Source organism: Gasterosteus aculeatus, chromosome 4, assembly GCF_964276395.1.
Source record: "Gasterosteus aculeatus chromosome 4, fGasAcu3.hap1.1, whole genome shotgun sequence".
In the NCBI taxonomy this organism is placed as follows: domain Eukaryota; kingdom Metazoa; phylum Chordata; class Actinopteri; order Perciformes; family Gasterosteidae; genus Gasterosteus; species Gasterosteus aculeatus.
This window is the reverse complement of record NC_135691.1, coordinates 16,352,582-16,370,963: the sequence shown is the minus strand read 5'-3', so window position 1 is coordinate 16,370,963 and position 18,382 is coordinate 16,352,582. Positions and strand designations below refer to the sequence as shown.

At 45.9% G+C, this 18,382-nt stretch overlaps 2 protein-coding genes across 7 annotated transcripts; one reads left to right on the top strand and one right to left on the bottom strand.

Moving 5' to 3' along the window:
* Positions 1 to 3,417: 3,417 nt before the first annotated feature.
* LOC120817054 (DNA damage-inducible transcript 4-like protein) lies at positions 3,418 to 4,931 on the top strand. Its single transcript, XM_040172821.2, has 2 exons — positions 3,418 to 3,830; positions 4,203 to 4,931. The coding sequence occupies exons 1-2, from the start codon at positions 3,653 to 3,655 to the stop codon at positions 4,646 to 4,648; spliced, it is 624 nt and encodes a 207-aa protein (XP_040028755.2). The 5' UTR covers positions 3,418 to 3,652; the 3' UTR covers positions 4,649 to 4,931.
* Positions 4,932 to 5,153: 222 nt separating this feature from the next.
* brd8b (bromodomain containing 8b) lies at positions 5,154 to 18,170 on the bottom strand. 6 transcript variants are annotated; one of them, XM_040172818.2, is made up of 19 exons: positions 18,046 to 18,170; positions 17,171 to 17,267; positions 14,956 to 15,025; positions 14,786 to 14,835; positions 14,533 to 14,655; positions 14,364 to 14,444; positions 13,949 to 14,013; positions 13,441 to 13,646; positions 12,837 to 13,028; positions 12,375 to 12,468; positions 11,962 to 12,098; positions 11,065 to 11,500; positions 10,941 to 10,978; positions 10,645 to 10,844; positions 10,304 to 10,396; positions 9,902 to 9,970; positions 9,509 to 9,794; positions 7,588 to 7,632; positions 5,154 to 6,294 (listed from the first exon to the last, which is right to left on the bottom strand). In XM_040172818.2, exons 1-19 carry the CDS (start codon positions 18,062 to 18,064, stop codon positions 6,235 to 6,237), a joined length of 2,361 nt encoding a protein of 786 aa, XP_040028752.2. In that variant the 5' UTR covers positions 18,065 to 18,170; the 3' UTR covers positions 5,154 to 6,234. The 6 variants fall into 6 exon arrangements, with proteins under 6 accessions (XP_040028752.2, XP_077957653.1, XP_040028753.2 ...); XM_078101527.1 differs by having other exon boundaries at positions 13,444 to 13,646; XM_040172819.2 differs by lacking the exon at positions 7,588 to 7,632.
* Positions 18,171 to 18,382: the final 212 nt, after the last annotated feature.

Sequence of the window (18,382 nt, the reverse complement as noted above, 5' to 3'; positions counted from 1 at the left end):
CGGGAGATGCACACGTGTACAAGCCACGCAAGAAAAGCTTGTTGCTCGTCTGGTGGATTAACTGTTGTGTTCAAAAATAAAGAAACTCCGGATGAACAAAGGATATTGTGGGTTGAAAAGTTATAATCAAAAGAATTTAGTAATTTTATTTTATTAATCAATAATTTAATAAAGGGCGGCACGGTGGCGTGGTGGTTAGCACTGTCGCCTCACAGCAAGAAGGTCCTGGGTTCGATTCCACCCAGTGGCCTTTCTGTGTGGAGTCTGCATGTTCTCCCCGTGTCTGCGTGGGTTCTCTCCGGGTTCTCCGGCTTCCTCCCACAGTCCAAAGACATGCTCTGGGGATCAGGTTAATTGGGGACTTTAAATTGCCCGTAGTTGTGTGAATGTGAGTGTGAATGGTTGTGTGTCTCTGTGTTGCCCTGCGATTGGCTGGCGACCAATCCAGGGTGTACTCTGTCTATCGCCCGAAGTTGGCTGGGATGGACTCCAGCCCCCCCGCGACCCTGTGTGCAGGATAAGCGGTCTGACAATGGATGGATGGATAATTTAATAAAGAAAATTGAGTTATGCTAAAAAGTGAACATCTCAGCTGAGGATCCGCCGGTTTCTCCAAACCAACAGGTGTGCTGATCGGAAAAAAGGTGAGGAAGGCCGCGTCCACGCCCCATGGCACGTGACATCACCTGGTGCGTTCAACGTAACTAGTTATTTTGAGACTACATTGCCGACGGGAGTAAAGGGAACCACACAACAAGTCCACACGGACACCGCGGTTTCGTTTTTTTTAGACAGGCGTGCGGCTAAGCTATGCTAGCTAAGCTAACACAGACACGTGGGTGGTGGTCGGCACACGGCAGCAAGTGTGGCCAGAAACACCGCTGCTCTCCCACCTGTCGACCCCAAAACCGATTTCTGCTCTGTCGGACTGGTAGAAAAAAAATGGGCGTAAAGGGGTGAAAATTACAGCACTTCAATAATGTTTGGTTTTATTTAACATGCGCACCCAACTGATATATATGCATATATATTTTATTTCCCGAGTTGTAGCATATAAAAAGATAAACACAAAGGCAATGCAGTGCGAAAGCATAAAGGTCAGACATTTGTTCCAATGTTTGCACAGACAAGAATATCTTGTATCACTCTGTGTACGCTTTAGTTAAGGCCTTGATGATTACATTTTACAGATTCATTTAATTGACATTTAAATTAGGACATTTTTTAATTCCTCAAGACAGCCTGAAATGTGGGCACTTCACGAGCCACAAACATATGACTTGCACTTTTCCATCTTGGGAGCTTAAGCAGGATTCTAAAAGCATCATTAAATGCCACCTGGAGCTTTTTCTTCTTTGCTCTACTGCAGCTGCACCATAAGCGGGCTGTGTGAAGTACAGTGGGCTCTAGAGAGAGCTGTTTTAACATTATGTGCACAGCAGGAAGTTACGTGCAGGCATACTGGCTTGTGCATACAGTTTGCAACACTGGCGCTGCACATCATCATCATCATTCCTGATTATATGACACAAGTATCTTACTTTTTGAACCAAGTAAAGCTCTTGGCTTTGTAAAGAATGGATTTAGCTGTTGATCCTCCTTGGTTGCAGCAACCATTATGATTTGCACCGGCCACTGAGGAGGATCTTGTGTGTGTGTGCTACCCTCAGCTCCACCTGGGTTCTTATCTCAACCTGCTTTGCAGCTTCTCGTAGCTGGCACAGAGAATGTCCTTCACATGTGTATAAAAGCGTTCTTACTGCTCGGAGACGCCATTACACAGAGCGCTGAGATACGTGCTGGTGTGTTTGACCTCCTGCTTGCAAGCAATAGTTAGAGCCAGATATCTGCGGAGAATTGCTCATGTAATCTTTTTCTCTTCTAAATAAATGTTAACTTTTTGACTTTAATTGATCAACGTGCTTGATCCTTCTCATCAACCAACTCGGGGGGATCGGAGATCCCGACACTTGTCAGACGCAATTGGTCGCTATAAGGGTGGATATACACACTTACCCCATCTACTGCACATGGTTTGGTTTTGTAGGATATTAGAAACAAATATACGACCCGGTTCATAAAATTAATAAAAATGCATATAGTGTACACCAGAATACAGCCATGATTCTGAAACTGTAATCAATAAAGTAATGACAATATTGTAAAACCACTGTAATTCTGGAACTGTAATAGAATAATACCAATGTACAGTTATGATTGTATTTAATGTAATGTAATCAACCTGAATGCATGCATGTAATACTTGCACAACAACTGATATTGACTGAGGGTCATTCGAAATCAGAGTTACATTGAACTCACCAGAAGACCACTCCCAGAGGAGTGGACACTGACTTTCACACCTTTAAGCATTGGTATAAATACCTGTAGGAACCATTGTTCTAGAGTTCGCTGGTGGAGACGACAGACGGGCACTATGGGGGTCAAAGGACTGACCTGGGGCCTGTTGGTCGCTGAGACCAGCGGCTCCTCAGCTGAGATGTTCTTTTTACCACAACACATCTCTTTTATTAAATACATTTGATTTTAACCTTTTGATCAGCGATGACCTCTGTCCGTCTGGCGTTTCTTCATTTTTGAACACAACAGTTTGAATACCAGAAGTGAAAAATTCCTTATTAGATATGGAGGCACCTCTCGCTCTTGTAGTTTTATAAACAATTTTGAATGATTAATTCTGTCAAAAGCTTTTGACGCATCCAGAAAACACAGAGACTATACATAAATTGGTGCTGCGCTTATTTTTAAAACCAAATTGATTGTCGGTGATGATTGTGTATTCCTGAAGCCTGTCTAGGAGAATTCGTTCCGCCATAGAAAGTATATAGAGCAATAGCTCTGTAATTCTCAATGCTGAATATTTAAGCTGACTAATTCAAACGTCAGCATAGAGTCGGGGAGCGCACTCTGCATAGATGCATAATAGATTGACCACAGCGAGAGGATGAACAGGACTTCAAAGCGCTTTGTCCCGGCTGAACTTTTGCTTCAGCTTCATGTAAATTACAACACAGCCTGTCAGGGATTTGGGTGAATTCAGCCTTCATTACGGCTCTGTTGCATCATAAATGACTAATGTGCGACTGTCAGTAGTCAAGGAAAGGAAGGAAAAAAACAATCCGACACTGTACATCTCTGAATCTAAAGCCCCCCACTGAGGGGAAACACTTGTGTCGATATATATGATACGACGAGTTTACAACATTCTGTACTGTATTTTTGGGCCCATTCGATGACTTTTCTCAATTTTCCTCGAGGCCATATGACTTTTATGCCTTTTAAATTACGATTCAACATACTATACAATTATTTTGTTTAACTTTTTTGGTATGTTGGTATGTATGTATGTATGTATGTATATGACTGATTTTTCTGACGTCATTCGGCACACCCCAGACGCAATGCCCAGACACGTTGCGTGAGCCATTTCGGGAACCTTCTCGATAACACCAGTCAGGCTCCGCCCACTCGAGGGCGGGTCACCGGGGGGGGGGGCTGACGCAACACGCCCCCACCTGCGGTATAAAGAGCTCCCCGCCCGGTGCCGGAAAGCTCACCCGAGTCAATACATGGAGGAGACACCGACGGTACGCGTGGAGGAGACACCGGAGCTTCGTAGAAGGACGCCGGGATGCCGGACACCTCCGCTCGGTTCTTTGGACACTCGTCGCCCGTCCCGTCGGAGGAGCGAAGCGTCGCCGCGATGATCGGGAAGTATTTCCTCCAGCTGACGTCCCCGGACCGGGAGACGAGCTGCGGCCGGCGGGGCAGCGTGGACAGCTGCGACGAGAGGGACAGCAACTCGCTCTGTACGTTTAAACAAAACAACTTTATCTAGTTTTCTTTAGGACGGATCATAATGTTACACATTAGTCGAGAGACCCGTAACCATACTCGTAACTTATTATTCCGAGGGAGGGAATCAATCGGCTGATGTAACAGTCGATGGATGTAACTCATGCAGGTCAAACTACTTCTCTTTGCTCATGAAGACATTTCTTTCTGAGGAGTTATTTTAGTGTGGTTTTGAAAACGATTAAGTGTTAGTATTGAGGATCAGATTCTTGTTTTTGTTCAGGTTCACTGGACTTCTCTCTGACGTCATTTCTCTTGCAGTGTTATTGAATGAAGTTCTGTCTGAGGCACATATTCTAACTCCTCCACCTGTCACGTGTCCACAGTTGCCAACGTAGACGGCGGAATGGCGCACGAAGAGCGGCTCCTGCAGCGAGAAGTGACCCGACGCATCGAGCGCTGTCTGACCGAGGCCAAAGCGTCCCCCCTCCGCTGCCAGATGTTGCTGCTGCCTCGCCAGATGACCGCCAGGGTGGGCCGAGACGTGGTGCGCTCCTCCGCCGGTGAGCCGTGCGGCCTGCGGGGCGCCTCCATCAAGGTCTACGTGGACGGCAAAGAGGGCCCGATGTGCGCGGGGAACATCTTCCTGGACCCGAGTGTCACCCCGACATTCGAACTGTCGCTGATCTTCAAGGCAGACCAGGAGGATGGGTGGCCCCCCCTCAGGCACATCTTTGACACAAGCAAAGCGATGAAGCTGAGGCCGGAGTACCGGCTGGTGAAGAGGAAGCTCTACTCCTCAGCCAGCCCCGTCATTCACGACTTTGACTAGGAGGGCGTTGAGAACCTGTTGCAGAAAACCTCCTGTGGAGAATCTGTATTGTCGACCGTTGTCAGGGAAACTGCACTAGTGAGCCGTTGTATTTTATATGTGAATAACTGGATTGTTTGTTACTCGTGTTGGACTTTACTAGATCAACAGCTTGTTTACCTGTTGAATACATTATTTTGCACAGAATGGATGGATGTTTAAAGGGCTGACTCTAAACATAAGCTTCCTTCCAGGATTTTGCTGTTTTCATATTTTGTTATAAAATACATTTTTCACACCACAATTGCTTGGTCCCGTTTTTGCATTTCACATGTACTTCTATACATGATGTACTTATGGTTACGGTTTCACACATAAAATACAACCAAGATACTTGACTCGCATACAATTCAGGGGAAAATATTTATGCCTGGTAAAAGTGTCATTTAACGTAAAACACTGAATGTTAGCGGTAAAAGAATGAGATGAAAGCGCGATCAAGACTTCAAACCGTGCAACTCAATTGTTTGGATTTAGATCAAATAATCTTTATTCAACAAATGTACAACAGCACATGAGACATGTATCAGCTACCCAAACAACTCTACAGGTACAAAACTTGTCTTCATACTCCAATGACACATTTACAACCAGGTTTTTATGCTACCTGCATAGCACACACTGGCTACACGACGCAACGACAAACTCCACATCCTACGTTTCAGCCCATTAACACACTCGACGAAACACCCAACTGTTTTACATGGAATATAGGGTTTAGTTTTCAGACTTTCTACCAAAAGGCAGCTATTGGTTTCCATTCATTTCACTACAACATAACAAAAGCGCTGTGGCGTTGGAGGTTAAGAGAATTAATACTCCCGATTATTTTCTAAAGGAACCGTGTCATAATTTTATAAAAACTACTCAAGGAAACTCCAGCATTTGTGCCTTACGTGTATAATAACTAAATGCAATAAATGACTTCCATGTATTCTGGAATTAAAAAAAAAGAACATTAAAAAGTATTCCTTTTTTAAATGCAACTTTACTTTAATGAAAACTGGCCACTTCCGTACCAAAACAATCAATGATATACGCATTTGAAATGAACACCCCAAAGCACCGGTAAATGCAGTGACCGGCTGACTGGAAGAAAGCAAGCAGATGTTGATGCACAGATCGGTGCGTTTCATTAAAAGGGGAATCGTCCATCAAGTAGCATCAATGCAACATGATCAAATCTGACGGGCAGATTTCCTCCTGGCCTTTGTCATTTGATCCCAAACAAACTTTTGCTGGTGAAAATGTCCTTTGTCTCACGCACGCTTCTTCGCCATCATCTCGGGCAGAGGGATCGCTGACGGCGCGGATGAAGATGGTACGTGACGTCGGTTCCCGCCGGCGCTGCACGTGAACCATATGAAGCGCCGGAGAAGCAGCTCTGTGCAGCTCTCAGACACGCTGACTGACACGAGCGTCCACATACGCCCTCGTCCACGCCACAGTACAGATCAATAGGCGCGCACACACACATATACACAAAGACTGCACAGTCCAACTAAAGTGACCATTTACTATTCACCTCCATCTCTCTGAAATGTCTCTTATTTCTTCATTTTGAGGTCAGCCTCCATGGCACTACGGCGACCCCTAGTGCCTCCGTCCTGCAGCACAGAGACAGACGGGGAGAAAAAAGTGAGAGAGACGAAAAGGAAATTCACACGTAAAGGTCGAAGGTCAATGGGACAGAGTGACGGGAAGGCCGATTTCAGGCCTCCGGATGTGACTGCGCTCTGCACAACAACAAAAACACGGCAAAGTCCACCTTGAAAGGCTTCCTCTCCAAATGAAACACAGAAAAAAACACAAAGATCCAAAAGAAAAGGAAGATGTCAACGGAAAAAAAGAGAAAAGAAATGACAACATGCACACAGACAATCACAGGTAAACAGAAAAACACAGATGAAAGGTTAAGGGCGCCTCTGTGTGTGTGTGTGTCTGTGTGTGTGTGTGGGGGGGGGGGGGGGGATGAGGAGATGGTATCAAAACAGAACTTAAAGGTTTATGAGGGTGACAAGGACAGTGTCTTCAGAGGTCTGTGTGAACTGTCAGAGGAGAGAGAGGCCTTTTAATTCTTTCTGATGCCTCGTTGATAGCGCAGCGTTGCCGGGTAACGGCGGTCTGTTTGTTGTTCCTTTTCTTCTGGATTACTAATTAAGCTTAGAGGTTGGACCAACAGTCTTTCACCTTGCCAACACAACATGACCAACTAAAGTACGTTCAACAACAAAGAGGGAAAGAGTTGTTAGAGGAACAAAGTTTTGCATTGAGTTTGACCCAAAGAAAATCCAAAGAGAAAACCCTATCTTCTTTTTAAAAGGCCGTGAAAATGTTCCTTGTCACGATGTCTTCAGTTCACATGACAGTCACACACTGATTTCTGTATTAGCGTCTGTTGTTCTCAGAGTGTCAGTGCTTTCTGGTGACAGAACTGCATGAAAGTGACTGTAAGTAAACTCAGACTTCGTTTAGCAAGTCTATAGAGCAATTTATACACTGATACCGGTATACCTGCCTATAAGGGCCCATGTATCCGCAGGGAGACTTTGGTTAATGCTCTTGCAAAGGAAAATAAATTGTATTCATTAAAATGTGCTTTCCTTCATTTTCAGGTTCAAATGTTAAATTAACTATTGGTTTTGAAGCGTCACCAAAAGCTTTCAAACCGGAACTGTTGAATTATTATTAATGTTCAGTTACAATATTACTAATTAACACAGATTTTTTCGCAGCTAAAAAAATAGAACTGAAGAAATAAGAGATGGGAAGAAAGTAGAAACAGATGTGTACAGGGTGAGTTACAACGTGTGTGTGTGTGTGTTTCTTTGCTTTGAGGCGAGAGTGTGCGTAGCGTGGCCTGGTTCTGGTGAAATCTGAGGGAGAACCTGAATACTTACAAAGAGAGAGAGAAGGAAAGCAGGAGAGGCCATTGGGACACTGTCCTGTAGGACAAACATTGGAGTGAGAAAGAGAGAAAACACACACACGTGCGTGAGAAAGCAAGTTTCATAAAAGTCTGCGCCAAAGACAACAAAGTGGGTTGAGCGTCCTTCCAGCCGCTGCACACACACGCACACAGCTCCAATATGCAGATAGTCAAAAGGGAGATTGATATAAACAGACAGATACACAGAAGTAGACAATCAGGCACCAATACAAGCAGGCGAGCACACTCCCGTACACACAAACATGTCCTTAAGTCCACTCACTAGCTGTGTACCAGTTCCCATCATGTCCGCTATGAAAGACATCATCATTTCGATTCAGTCAGAACCGTAAACTACAGAAGTCGTTTTATAATACTGTCGGGTCAATTAAAGATCTAAAAAGGTGGCTCCAGGAAGCCAAACAACTAGTCAGGATATTTCCTGGTGGAGCCTTGTAAAAAAATAACACACACGAACACGCACGCAGGCGCACACACACACGACAGGCGGATGCAGGCGGACGGAGTCAGAGCGTAGAGGTGCAGCCACCATGCGGAGCATGAATCAGAAGGAGTCAACACGAGAGGAGACGAGTTGGCCACGTGGAGTCTCAAGTGTCCCCCTGCGTACTCAGCAGCGTCACCACACTGGCAATCAGCGCAATCAGCAAGGGTCAGCTGACCCGCATGGGACACGTTAACCAATCAGTGAGTGAGGCACCATTCAGTCGTAGCAGAAACCTCGGAGGAGCCGGAACCAGATGACCTTCTAAGCACACAGTCCTTTACCTTTATATATAAGAGGCATATGGTTCAATGTGATATCAAAAGAGAGCAAAAAAAGGTTTCTCCTAGAATTGTAAGCAGTTCAAGTTAGTTTTATTCACATGAGTAAATTGGCCCATACTGATGGAAGAACACACACATGCTTTCATCCGTGGTGATCCACACTGTATATAATCTCTCAATGAAACAGCAGGATAAGAGACACTAAACAGACCAGTCAATCCAAAGCCTCGCATCTGTTCCATAACAATGCGCTTAGTCCTTTCTAATCTTCCAAAGGACATCAATTCACCAAGACATGTTCAGCTCTGGCACGCTGTATTATTGACACATTAAAAGATTAAAAGAAAGAAAAAAGAAAAAAGTAACCACACTGACTGTTGGTCAATACAACAAATGGAGTCCACAGCTACGGCAGCATGTATGTGTTTATTAACAGGGTCTGTGTCACACATCTATTCATTCATTCCTTTGAGCAAACCATCTGTAAACAGGATCTTTGTTGTAGGATGTTAACATTTTCACACTGTAAATTAATCCCTTTAGGCACTTGACATGACATCAGCCTAAACTAATAGAGTGCCATCAAATTCTAAGGATGACAATAATACATATTTCAGAAATAAAGCCTGTATAACTATAAAAAATGGGAAGCTTTGTATCTTTTGAACTGCTTTACAAATAACAGTACCGTCTCTGACCTTTCGTCACCTGCAAAAAAGAACAATTAGACGCACACAGGTGCTTTCCATTGCTCTGGGTTAAGTGTGGAGCTACTAGTGGATTCCGCCCACAGAGCGAGGTATTCAGATATACTGTTCAGGGGGATACATTTCCATACAGGGGCTGGAGAACGTTCCCTGAGACATTTTTCCCAGTCAAATGGATCCACTCGCTGGGCTGAAGAACCAACAACTTCTTCAGAATAGGAGACAAATGTGTTACACTGGGTTTCAATAGAAACCTGAATACAACAAGCACAGCGTATCGTGGTATAGTTCCCACATCATTTCAAAATGTCTCCCCGGCTCACTTTAGATATTGTGACGCTTTGCCAGACTTTCAAGGGAATCCTAATTTGTCCCCCAACAGGTCGCCCAACCCACCTTCTCAGCCGCCTCTCCTGGCTTACGGTTTCCCTCCCTTCCGCGCAGGCTCTTGGCGGAGATGGCGCTCTCCGAGGTCTGCATGATGAGCTGGGTGGCCAGGAACTGCTGCACGTGCTCCAGGACGTCGCGTTGCATCTCTAGCGCCATGTGGTACACGTCGTGGTCCGACGAGTTGTACATGACGGCGTTCTGGAACATCAGCATGATGTCGCGCTGGAACTCGGCCGTGGTGCGGATCACGCCGGACTCGATGTTCTTCTTAATGGCCGACAGGTCCATGGGTCTGGAGCAGGAGTAAGGGGAGATTGTTGATTGGTGACGGTGGTCGAACAAGGGCGAGCGAGTGGCGGGTTGATGGAGAAACGACAGCGAGTTTGCGCGTGCGCTTACCTGTGTACGATGCTATGGTAACCAGGCGCAATGTCATCTGACACAGGCTGCAGGAAGACGCTGGCATACCTGAGAGAAACAGGAAAATACCTTCCCTTTAACTTTGGGGGATTGCTTTTGGTCCAGAAAATGAATTTTCTTGATATATTCTCAAAAATATGTGAGATGGAAGAGATCTCGTAAGATAGAAATGATAGAATGCATAGAAGAGAAGAGTGATGCTGAGTGAATAATAAGGAAGGAAAACAGGGTATTGAAGTATTATTGAAATCTGGAGGATTTGCTATTTGTGTGAACAAAAATCCAGATGTGCGTGTGACGACCGTGAAAACGCGTGTGCTAAAGCACTGTGGCCAACAACGTGAATCATTGCTGAGGCCGAGGCTTCCCAAGAGGCTCCACCTGTGGTTGGCTGCAGCTCTCCACACCAGCATGATGGCTTTCTTCCAGATCTTCTGGGCCTGCACGGCCTCCTGGTCCTCACCGCACGTAGACCTGAGAGGGAAGAGAGGGTCGGGGAAATCCCCGGGGGCCGAGAGGCAGGTGGAGACAAAAGCACAAGCCGTTAGAACCTCGTGTGTCAGCAGCCAAAGACTGCGCGGCTCGGAGAAATGGAATGATGTGATTCAGAGAGCATTGCGCAAATGCAAGCCAAGCTTTATCTAGTTCTAAAGCCACAGCAGAGCTTATCTGGATTCACAACAAGCCACTTCATCATCGCACTCTGCAACCGTGACACCTACAGCTGGGAGGACGAGGCCGGGCTGCTGGCCAAGGAGTCCGCTGTGTAGCGCTGCGAGGGCGGCCCGTAGCCGTCTTCACTCTCGCTGGCGGCCCGCTCCACCTCGGACAGATAGGGCCCCTCCCCCTCCCCACACTCCTCCTTCAGCTCTATCCCTTCTTCCGGGTAGCCTTCGCTACCAGCCTCCTCCTCCTTCACCTCCTGTGTTCAAGAACACACACACAAATTTAGCAAAAAGACTGTTTGACAGGTTGTGTGTGTGTCTGTGTGTGTGTGTGTGGGCGTAAAAGGTGTCACCTTGGACTCTTTCCCGGACACAGAGCTGTCCTCAGAGTCTGTGGGACAGACATGAGACGCATGTTAGTGAAACAGAAAGGCAGTCAGCATCATTCGTGGCTGCGCGTGAGGTGAGGCCCCCTACCGAGGCACGGCGGGTTGGGCTCCGGCTGGCTCCACTCCTCCCCCTCAATCTTAACCGTCGCCTCAGCGGCCTCCTTCCCTGCCGGCCCCTCCTCCGTGACCTCACTTCCTGTTGCACCATCGTCCGACGCGACCGGAGAGGTGACATCGCTTCCTGTTACTTCAGGTCCATCACAGTTTCCCTTGAGATGTTCTCCTTTGGTTTCCGCTTGCTGCTGGGTCTCTACGGCTGCAGGGATCAGGGCGGACACGGCGACCTCATCCTGAGGCTCCTGACTGTGGTCGGAGTCTTGCAGCGCGGGTTCCGGGTCCGAAGCCTTCAGCTCCTGGGTCTCCCAGGGGCCGGGGAGGGTGTGTCCTTCTGAGACGGCCTCTTCGCACAGGGAGAGAGCTGCTTCCACCGCCGCTGCATCCAAGGCCTCAACAGAGTCGTCGACCTGGGGGGGCAGGGCAGAACATCTTGAACTGGACACAGCCAATAGGATTGATTCATCATTTTCTTTTGTAATACATAGTCATAACTATGCACCTTTTTATTTGAATATTTTATTTTTTGCTATCAGTATAGATCGGTACACAAATTAATATTGATTGAGTGTAAACGGTAAGCATTAAAACACTCCGGAGGTTATCAACTAAGGAGTAGTCATTAAGAGTCCGGTGCGGACTAAGAGTTAAGTGTGTTTTACTGCTGCAGGTATCACATCACACCTGTACATAGTGGTGCCGTAATGATTACTGTGGATTACTGTCTATTAGGAGTCTACTATATCGTATTTCAACAGTCACTTCAGACTTAAATACTCCCCAATTACCAGGACTTAAAAAGGCAATCATTCTTCCTCTTTAGTGGCGAGTGATACTGACTGCCGTATAGACTTGTAATTTAAAAAAATACCTTCTCCTCTATGATGGCAATGATGTCCCCCACTGTCGCCAGGTCCAACTCATCTCCCATGTAGGACACTGCCACAAGGTCCTCTTCTACTAACCCCGCCTCCTCACTGAGCTCTGCCTTCACTGCAGCTTCACTCTCTGCTCACACACACACACACACACACACACACACACACACACACACACACACACACACACACACACACACACACACACACACACACACACACACACACACACACACACACACACAGAGGAGTAAAGGAGAACACAATGAAACCCTTCAAGGTTAAAAGTCATTATTAGGCCAGAGCCCACTGGCTTAATCTTTAGTACACCATGAACAGTGCAGGCCAACATTCTCGGTCTCATTTGTGTGACGCATGCACAGGCGGCAGGAGCAGCTGTACTTACCGCAGATGACTGCGTGGCCCGGTGGTAAGGCAGTGGCTGCAGTGGCTGTCTGAACTCCATTGGTGAGGCTTCCAACAGTGTCTCCCTCCCCGACCTGACATCAATTAATAACACATAAGTGTAAAGGGTGTTAAGACAGCATTGATAGGACTCTTATACCCAATACCCAACGTGTGGGAGGGGGGTTACATATCCCTTGACATTAAATCTGAATATTGCAGTCGCATCTGTCTTTAAAGTCACTCATTCTTTGCTCATTGCTCATTCTGTATACAATTATACAGTAAAGATATATACGCTGGCGTATCCAAAGTCTTTAAAAGCTGCCTAATTGGCTTTAGAAAATAGTTTTTTTAATTCAGGTCTTTTAGGCATTTCCCCATTGCTTTGTATGAGGTCACATCATTTATCATTCCTGGCATTCTTGTTGTTTTAGATACTGTGATCTAATCCGGCTCTTACCAGGCGGGGGCTGGCCGAGATGAGGTTGCCCTTCTTCAGCAGTTCCGACAGGAGAGGGGAGGGCGGCGGCGTGGACTTCTGGGTTAAGAGCCTCTTCTGTGGCGAATCATCTATTTGAGGGGCTGGGCCTCCATCTTTGGGCCCAGGGCCTGGAGCATCCAGCGCTGGCAGGAAGACTGCGATCCCCTGGGCCTGGGGGAGGCAGCAGAGAATCAATGAGACCCGCTGACACGGGAGCTGAAGTATCTCAACCATCTCCTTCTAGGAGGAGCAGGCAGTGCTAAAAACCCAAAACCGATTAGAGACAGAACCACCTCAGGACATCACTGAAGAGGAAGAACACATGAAGGACTTCTGATGTAAGCAAAGCCTCTGCGTCCATTAGAGTGAAGCGCCAATGGAACTTCAGTGTGTCGACTGAGGTTCGATTGCCTTCATATTTCAGTATAGTGAATTAAAAACGGTGAAAATGTTTCAGCTGAATAAAGAAAATTGTCTACAACATAAGTTATTTTTACTGTGTATTGGCAGTATTCCTGTTGTATCTCACCACTGCTACATGACCACATAAGTCAAACACTACTCTATTAGAGGATGTTCTTACAACCGAGTGGGTGGTGGGTGTAGTCATGGTGGTGGAGGTAGTGGTGGTGGTGGGGGTGTCATCGGAGGCAGCACCTCCAGTATCCATGGGCGTCGCGGGGACCAAGGACTCCGCCGGAGGGTCCACGCTGGGGGGGCTGGCACCCAGCGGAGAACGTACGGTTACACTGGGGTGACGCTTGGGTGTGTTTTTCATGGCCTGGCGAGCTGTGATGGACGCAGCAGAGGAGGGAATGAATCATTGGTTTCTGTTTAAATGAATATGAGAAAAACAAACGCAAAAACACCAACGTGTGTGAAACAATGTCATAAAAGCCTACTGCGATTACCTTGAAGTTTATCAAATATTTAACAAAATTAAAGACACGGGATACTGTGTTTTGCAGCGCGGTGGGTCATGTGAGGGGAGTGTGTGGCCACACCAACCACAGGGATAACTGAGAAGTTCTCTAGAAAAAATACTCACAGGATCGGAGATAATTTAATTTCCTGATGCAGGCTGAACCTACCGTGGAACGCGGTTTCTGTGGCTTTCCTCTTCTGTTCGGCTTCCTCCTCGGCCTGCTTCTTCTTTCTGCAGGTTGGATAAACATAGTTGAACCGTCTGAGAAGCGGGTAGACGGGGGGATTGTGGGTGGGAAGCTGTGGCTGGATTGCCCCCCCCCCCACCTGCTTTATAGTGATGACCGCTGGGTTGGTGTTGGACTTCTCCAGGGTCGTTACTCACTGACCAAATCCCCCCCCGCCAACAAAACAAGACGCTCATCACTTTACTGTGAGCGCTAAAAGACTGCTGACTCACCGCAGCCATTTGTGCTCTGCATTATAGGATTAACAGAATGGGGCATCTGTGATGGACACTACTTTTTTTTTTTGTCCAATTGTGGAGTTTTAATCCGACAGAAGAACAGGTGAGGGTCTCACAGTGTGATCTCCGTCCACAGCTCCTTCAGCTGGGAGTCCATGTGACCCGTCTGTATCAGATCCACCTCTTTCTTCAACTTCCTGCCAGGACAGAACGCACAGAAGGGTTAAAGACCACGTCTCGCTACCAAATGTATCCTAAATGATTCTACTCTAAGTGTGTATGTACCTGTACTGCTCCTGTGTGTCTCGCAGTAGTTTTTTGAGTTCCTCTATCCTCTCTGTGGTCAGCCTACGCACAATGACGTCTTCAATGGTTTCGACGACCTCACCTTTCTCACCCCGCTTACGCCTAGAGTGTAGGAGATCAAAAGCACTCTTAAGTCAACTACAAAATATTTCACCTTGTCCACTAACAGTGATGGCAAATGATTCTAAATCTGCATGTAGGTGTTTGGACATGTCTATACTACAATACTGACTTGGGTGCTTCTGTGGCCTCCAGCAGCTCGGAGTATTGTGAGGCACAGTGCTGAGAGACAGAGACAAAGCTTGTTTTACTGAGACAGATGTTGGCGACAGCACAACTGCATAGCATCTGCTCGAGAGACAAAAAGGGGGGAAATGATTTGTAGTTTTGTAGATTTCTTACCTTCTGTGAGAACCAGTCCGCTGGACGGCCGGGCTCCGAGAAGGGCTTGATGGCTCTACTCACAGACACCCTGGAAGACAGAGAAAGTCCTCCGAATAAACACACATGTTGAGAAAACGGTTGAGAAATAAATTGCTGACGGAACTAAAGAACTGCTTTCAAATTGCAAACCAATAAAAGTGAAATCCAGGGTACAGTAAAACTAAAAAGTCCTGTTCATATCATCCTCGCAGTTTATAGTTTGTTTTTCTTTTTAAATACATAAGTGGAGATTGACCCTGCTTATTAGTAGTCAACGCAGTGACCCACCAGTGCATGAGAGACCACAGGAGTTACTAAAGTCTGACCCTCGTGGCGAGACTTCAGAATAGCAGATTTAACAAGACACTTAGTATTTTTGCCCCACGTCTTAATATGGACACAACCAGTTATGTATGGAATCGATATGCTCCTTTTAAAGCCTCTTATGTGAAGTAAAGCCACGTGTGTAGCAGTGTTAATTTTGGCAGCTATTTTTGATTTAGTCTTAGTCTTAGTCTTTAGACGAAAAATGCATATTAGTTTTAGTCACATTTAGTCATTTTAATCCTTCTTAGTTTTAGTCGACGAAAACTACACTAAAATTAATTAGTTTTAGTCACATTTAATAACCATATTAAACTCCCTTTCTTCCCTTCTCAGGCCCAGGGACCCCCTGTGTTGTGTCTACAACGGCATAATAGTCTAGCTTGCAGTACTTGGTTGTCCATCAGATGTCCCTCCTAGGTCTATAGCAGCGGTCGGCAAACTTTTTGACTCGCGGCCACAGTGGGTTGTAAAATGTGACGCAGGAGCCGGACCAAGAACAAATGGTTGAAGTGTTTGTGTGAGCGAATATAAATGACATGTGAAAAATCATTACATGAAAGGATAAAGGAAAGAATAGCAAAAGCATTTATTTGCATGGCAATTTAACAAATTGGCAAATGTGTAACAACTTCATGAGGACCAGGGATCTAAACGCAACACTTTGTTGTCTTTGTCTGTTTACTTGCAATGCTTTTGAAACTTCATGGTCCTTTATTGTTTCCACTGTCCCAACAAAAGAGACCTTAACGTCCTACAATCTGTGCAATACATTATTTTCTTGGCTGCATCATAAACCAGCCATTCTAAACTGGACCCCCACTTTTCATTCAACAGTCTTTTTTTTCTCTTTGTCTCTTTGTTGGTTTCATGACCAGTTCTTCTCTCTTGTGTCCTGTGGGTTTTCCTCCACCTGCTCTGTGCCGCCACATCCTTCACCTGCATTGTGCAGTTCTATCAAAAGCCTCCACCTGTCACGTGTGTGGCGCCTCTATGTTGCTTAGTAACGAGCGTACGGTGGCCGAGGCGGTTTAACACCGTCTTCTCACGATGTGGCGTGTGAACTACAGTTGAAGTGCGTGAGGCTTCAGAACCTGCAATGAGTTTATTACGTTAGACGTGTTTGTAACAGAGCGTCTTATCCAGCCGAGGAAACGCTGCCTGCCGCCGTCAGAGAACAAAGCAGAAAGGTCCGACAGTCTGTTAAACGGGTCTCCATGTTTCTGTGAAGCAGCGCGGCTTCAGCCCGCTAACAGTCAGCTAAACCGAGACAGCTGAGCTAAACTAAGGAAGCCACATTCAAACTCGCCGAAAAATAGTCGTCGCGGTCCGTAGTCGGTGCACAAGAACCACCGCTGTGCCGATGCGAGCGTGTTGGGTTCGTGGATGACGTCATCATGACACGTTAATAACCGCCTTACTTTGCCGGTCTGTTGTCTGTCAGCTGCGTGCGAATTAAGGGGGAAAAAGTATCGTGACTTCGTCAACCACCAACATGTTCGTCTCGTCTCGTTAACGAAAGTTAGAATAGATTTAGTCATAGTTTTTAAGATCGTTTTTGTCACGTCTTGGTCTCGTCTTAGTTGTGGAAAAAAGGGTTATTTACAAAAGATTTTCGTCATAGTTTTCGTCAACGAAATTAACACTGGTGTGTTGACATCTTAATGACCACTGTTGCAATTTCTTTTCATAGACTCTTAACCTCTGGGGTGATTTTCTTTCACATTAAAACATGTGTACAGCTGAATCCAGATGTTTCACTGTTACAACCCAGAGACACACACCTGTTTTCTGAGGGTTTTGCCCCCTTTGTGAATTTTGTAAAGTAGAAGCTAAATCTATTGGGGGGGATTGGAGGATATTTTCTTACCAGTTTTGGTCGCCACTCCTCATAACAGAGGAGGCCAGGCACAGTTTCTCCCTGACGGACCAGGGCTCTGTTGGTCCCACATTCTGGATCTTGTGTTCTGCGTAGAAAAGCACAAATAAACAGTTAAGTCGTGACACTTCCAGGCATTTATTGTGGGTAGCTTTGTTACTAGCTAAGCAAACAGTGAGCCCGTAGCGCATGTTGGTCTGTCAGGGTTTATCAAGCTGGTTTTCACGGCAGTTTCTACGTTAACAGGCGGTCATCTCAGATCATTGTGTGTTGTTTGGTTTTATTGCGGGGAACATGTTGACGGTCGCACACGCCAGTAACTCGTTAAATGACAGTCTGTCCCCCTCTGCAAAGTAAGTTAATTAGGTACCATACGGTCTTTGATTTATTAACACAAAACGTATGACAGCTACATGGTGCGGCGACGTTTACGTATCTTGCGGTTTTTTATTTGTTGCTCAAAGTTAGCCGTGTAGCTACCGCTAGCTACGTTGTTTATACCAATTTGCATCGAGTTTAGAGGACGATTTTAATACAGTAGCACTTTGCTTTTCTACGAAGGCGCAAATTCAACATCTAACGTTACGTGTAGTTATATTTAGTTGTGGTTCTACAGACATTGACGTGCATTTGCTTGGATTTGAAATAGTAACGTCGATGTTAGCTTAGCCGTGTTGATTACGGGGGAACACATTCACGGGACACACACCGCTAACGTTACACGGTGTAACGCTTTTTTCATGCAACGACTCTACTTGCTTCAACCAAATGAAAGGAACTGCAATGTACGGAGTTTGTTTACTGATATATTTGTTATGAAATTGGTAAAACAAAAAATTGATAAAGACTGGAGAAATATTACTCACTGCCGATACCGCTCGCCATTTCTTTTGTCAGGCCGTGATAACAACTTCCGCCGGACAGGTTTCAGTGGGACACAAATGTTAGTGGAAAAAAGACCGAAGTACTCAGCTCCTGTCACACGGTGTCCCCCCCCCCCCCCCAAATATTGAGAAAATACCAATCTGCCCTCCAATATACAGCAGAAAATATATGTTCTCCTTTTATGAACCCAATCAATGGATCGGTCTCTTGTTGGGTCTTATTTATTTTCAATTTATTATTATTATAAGTGTGTGCGTAACCCCCCCTCAGCCAAGCAAACGTTTTTTTTCCCCAGACAGTAAGTAACTTGATACCGAG

Bases quoted from the DNA above. Each gene is read 5' to 3' on its own strand.
- LOC120817054 (XM_040172821.2), top strand. From the start codon at position 3,653: ATGCCGGACACCTCCGCTCGGTTCTTTGGACACTCGTCGCCCGTCCCG. The intron at 3,831-4,202 runs GTACGTTTAAAC...ACGTGTCCACAG, and splicing joins GAGGGACAGCAACTCGCTCT to TTGCCAACGTAGACGGCGGA.
- brd8b (XM_040172817.2), bottom strand. The intron at 12,469-12,836 runs GTAAGAGCCGGA...AATTGATGTCAG, and splicing joins TCTCGGCCAGCCCCCGCCTG to GTCGGGGAGGGAGACACTGT. The intron at 12,099-12,374 runs GTAAGTACAGCT...GTGTGTGAGCAG, and splicing joins GGGCCACGCAGTCATCTGCG to AGAGTGAAGCTGCAGTGAAG.